Here is a 3,772-nt window from a genome sequence, read left to right as displayed (position 1 = left end):
CATTCCTCTGTAGCATCTGGTCCCCACTGGACCCTCATCATTTCCTTCACCTGCTCCCCCCACCAACCAAACTGTGCAGCTCTGCAACTGCATCCTAGCCCATCCTCACCCTTCTGCCCCCAACCCTCACCTCCTTGTACCCCCAATATGTTTTTCCCAATAAAAAAAAATATTTAAATGTTTTTTTTATACAGGTTTGCTTACAAAGTTTGTCTAAGTTGTGTTTCACTCTCTCAGTCATTCTCATTGTGCTTCATACAGTCATTCCCATGCATTACGCTTTTTTTAAATGTCAAGTAAAATTTGTCTTTCATACTGGTTTACCAATGCAGTTCATATACATTGTTTTTCACACTGGATCTTTCCCCTTGCTTTTACTCCGCCCTCCCTCCACCCATCCAATTGTGTGATGTTTTGATTAACCACCCTTACCCTCCACCCTCACCCCTGTGCCCCCGTCCTCTCATGCATTATATTTTATAAAATTAATCACCAATGGACCTAATCTGTGACTTTTATTCCCTGGTCTCATCACAGAAAAAAAAAAAAAGGCTTCTGGTCTTTTGTTCATAGAGTTGCTGTGAGTCATGCTCGACTCCATGGCAATCAACAACAACAACAATACTGAAGATAGAAGACACAGCCTTCATTACGGATTACGTGTGAACACACACACAAAATTCTTCATGGCTGGAACAATAAGCAACACTTGGCCGAAAGCAAACAGGACTTAAAGCATTTACTAAAAAAGATTAAAGCTCATCAGTACAGATCATACCTCCACAAAAAGAAAACAAAAATCCTTACAACCAGACCAATAAGCAATACCTTTGTAAGTGGAAAAAAGATTTAAGTTCTCAAGGATTCCATTATACTTGTCCCCAAAATCAACGTCCAGAGAAGCAGCAGTCAAGCAATCAAACACATTCCATATGATAAATGTGTTGCAAAGGACCTTTTCAAAGTGCTAAAAAGCAAAGGTGAAACGTGGAAGACTAATGTGCATCTGAACTACGTCTTTATATTTTCAATAGTGTCATATGCAAGTGAAAAAGCTGGATAATGAATAAAAAACCACCTAAGAGGAAAAATACATTTTAAATTAATAAGGAAAAGCAAAGAAAAAGAATGCTTTTGAACTGTGGTTTTGCCTGAACGAACAAATTTCTTGGAGGAAGTGCAGAGTGCTCCTTAGAGGCGAGGATGGTGACGTCATTTCACATACCCTGGACATGTTATCAGGAGGGGCCAGCCCTAGGAAGAGTACATAACACATTGGCGTCCAGTTCTAATCAGCTTGTAAGTGACCCTCCAGTAGGTTTTCGGAGGCTGTAAATAGCCGGGGTTGACTTTGCCTATCTTTCTCTCTGGGTCATTGGTGGATGTGAACCCCAGAGAGGAATCATCTTGGAGTTAGCAGTACAAGTCCCTAAAAAGACTATACCGCCAGACAGCATCGATTAAAAGGAGAAGACTCTGAATGAGATGAATCACAGTGGTCAGAATAGGGTCTCATACTAATAATTGCGAGGATCGCTAGCGGTCAGCACCTAACAACAGCTCTTCAGAGGCAAAAGTGCATCTGAAACATCAAGGCAGAAAATGGATCAAGGTCAGGACAGAGATTAATTAGGCGTCAAGAAAAAAAAAAGCTCAATATATAGAGATGTAATGAGAGCAAATCTTTACATGATAAAAAATAGTTTCTAACAATTACACTGATTACTGGAATATCATATAGGAAAAACTCACAAAGCAGGCACATTAGTCAACTGCTGTTTTTCACTTACTTATCTCTGAATTTGTTTTCATTTTCGCCTGTTCATTTGTTCTTTTTGATAGGAAAGGAGTTGCACTGCCAACCCACCCATAAGGCAAGGTTCTAATCCAGCAGTCACTCTTTGGGAGAAAGATGGGCAATCTGCTTCTGAAATCCCCCACTGGAGGGTCAGCCATGTCAGTTCTGATTGGAGGGCACACAATAAATATGTCCTTGGCTCCCTCATTATGCTTGGAAAGGTGCAGGGTCAGTTTAAGAGAGGAAGATGCTCAATTAGACAGACTGACCATGACTGTACAAAAGGGCTCAGGTGTGCTGGAGATGGTGAGAATGGTATAGGCTAGGGCAGGGTTCAGATCCATTGTTCATAGCACAGAACCACCAAACTTAAATACGGGAATCAGAGTGTCTGGGGGGTTTTTTGCACATAACCAACAAAACTTTGCTATATGAATCAGAGTGTCTGAGGATTTTGTGCTCACTATGTCAGAAGTGTGTTTTCTAGTTTGGGGTTGAGATTAGGGTGTGGCTCTTGCTCACAGTAGAGTGTGAGATGATAGGATTTGGCCTTGCCTTTGAAAAGGCTTTTGGGCCCTAGGGCCTGGTTTTCGTGTGTCTCCCAACTAAAACTGGCTTGGAAGGAGTGGCCGACCCTACTTAACAACAACAATGCTAAACTTTAGATAAAAACCTGGAAACTAAGTTTTCTTGGGCATTTAAATACTGTTTATTTGATCAATTAATGGATTAGTATTTTGACATTTTCCTCTTCATAATTTATGCACTAAATAGTCACAAAAAAAGAAACTCCAAGAATTATAAAGTACTGAAGGAGAAAAGTATTGTAGATGAATGTCAAAACAAAAAACAAAGTGAAATTTGCTAATTAAAAAACTGTTCTCCATTCACTGCCAGAATTCATACAAAGCTCTTTCTTCTACCCATCACCATGTTGCTAAATGCTTTTCCTTCGAGCCAAAATAAGGTTCATGCTTAATACCTCCTCATTGCTTTGTAATTTAAAAATCCGACCACACTTACTGTTTTATATTCACTGTGATTGCACCTGGTTCTTACAATAGGGAGAGTTTTCTTAAAAGTTACTATTGCAACATGCATCTTTTTTTTATTACTTATCATAGGAATTTTTTAAGTAGTTTCATCTGCCTCATACCAAACTATTTTACCTAAAGTGAAATATCCTACAGAATCTTATTTGAACCTCACAGCAAACCTTAGGAAAGATTCTAATTTCCTCTCTGCATCAAAGGAGGATTCAAGCTTAGAAAGATCAAATGATCTGCCCAAAGGCACACAAGTTGGGCTGGAGAGCTGCTATCTATCTATCTATCTATATTCATTCCACTCCCAAATCCTTGGCAGCCCCCCGCCACGCCAGCTCCCACCCTAACACACCCATGACTCGCACAGGGGAGGCATTCAGGGTCTCCAAACCGCGGGCACTCCCCAAGCCAGAAATGTTTGGTTGTTATGGCAACACCAAGGGCGAACGGTTGGAAAGAAAGCATAAAGCAGCGCTAGCGGACAGCACCCAGTATCTCAAGTGATAAGAGGGGTGAAAGGGGTGTACGCTGCGGTGTCCCGGGGACCAAGTGTCAGCTTTAGTCCGCAAAGTGGAGGAGACGGCGGGGAGCGAAGCGAGGGGCGCCCTCTCACCTGCTCGCTGCTCATGGCTGCGAGGAGTGCTGATAGCACCCGGCAAAGGCAAGGTCGCTTAGCTCCGAGCCCCCGGAGGACGCTCAGGAAATACAGGCGGCGTCTGAGGACCCCTCCAGCAGCTCCCTGTCTCCTCCCGCAGGGTTGGGCCGGTCCAGCGTCCCAGCTGCCTCGGTTGCTAAGCAACAGGCTTGTGCACGGTTCTATTTCCGGTCACCTGTTGAAGCGCCCGGACAGCTGGAGCGCGTACCGACAGAGGGCGCTGCAGAAAGGGCGCTGCCGGGCACGCTGCGGCTCTTGGGCGCCCCCTAGGCA

General features: G+C 43.4%; 1 protein-coding gene across 1 annotated transcript in view; it reads right to left on the bottom strand.

Moving 5' to 3' along the window:
• DNAH7 (dynein, axonemal, heavy chain 7) overlaps positions 1-3,472 on the bottom strand; it is a 308,525-nt gene extending 305,053 nt beyond the window's left edge. Inside the window, exon 1 of the mRNA XM_006878928.1 lies at positions 3,372-3,472. Within this exon, the coding sequence (XP_006878990.1) occupies positions 3,372-3,472 (101 nt within the window). The remainder of the gene's footprint in view (positions 1-3,371) is intronic.
• Between the last annotated feature and the right edge of the window lie 300 nt (positions 3,473-3,772).

This window comes from Elephantulus edwardii, unplaced genomic scaffold (genome assembly GCF_000299155.1).
Source record: "Elephantulus edwardii isolate Elephantulus edwardi_28Jun2011 unplaced genomic scaffold, EleEdw1.0 scaffold00001, whole genome shotgun sequence".
Lineage (NCBI taxonomy): Eukaryota > Metazoa > Chordata > Mammalia > Macroscelidea > Macroscelididae > Elephantulus > Elephantulus edwardii.
The sequence above is the reverse complement of the archived record's forward strand: the minus strand, read 5'-3'. Positions and strand labels throughout refer to the sequence as shown.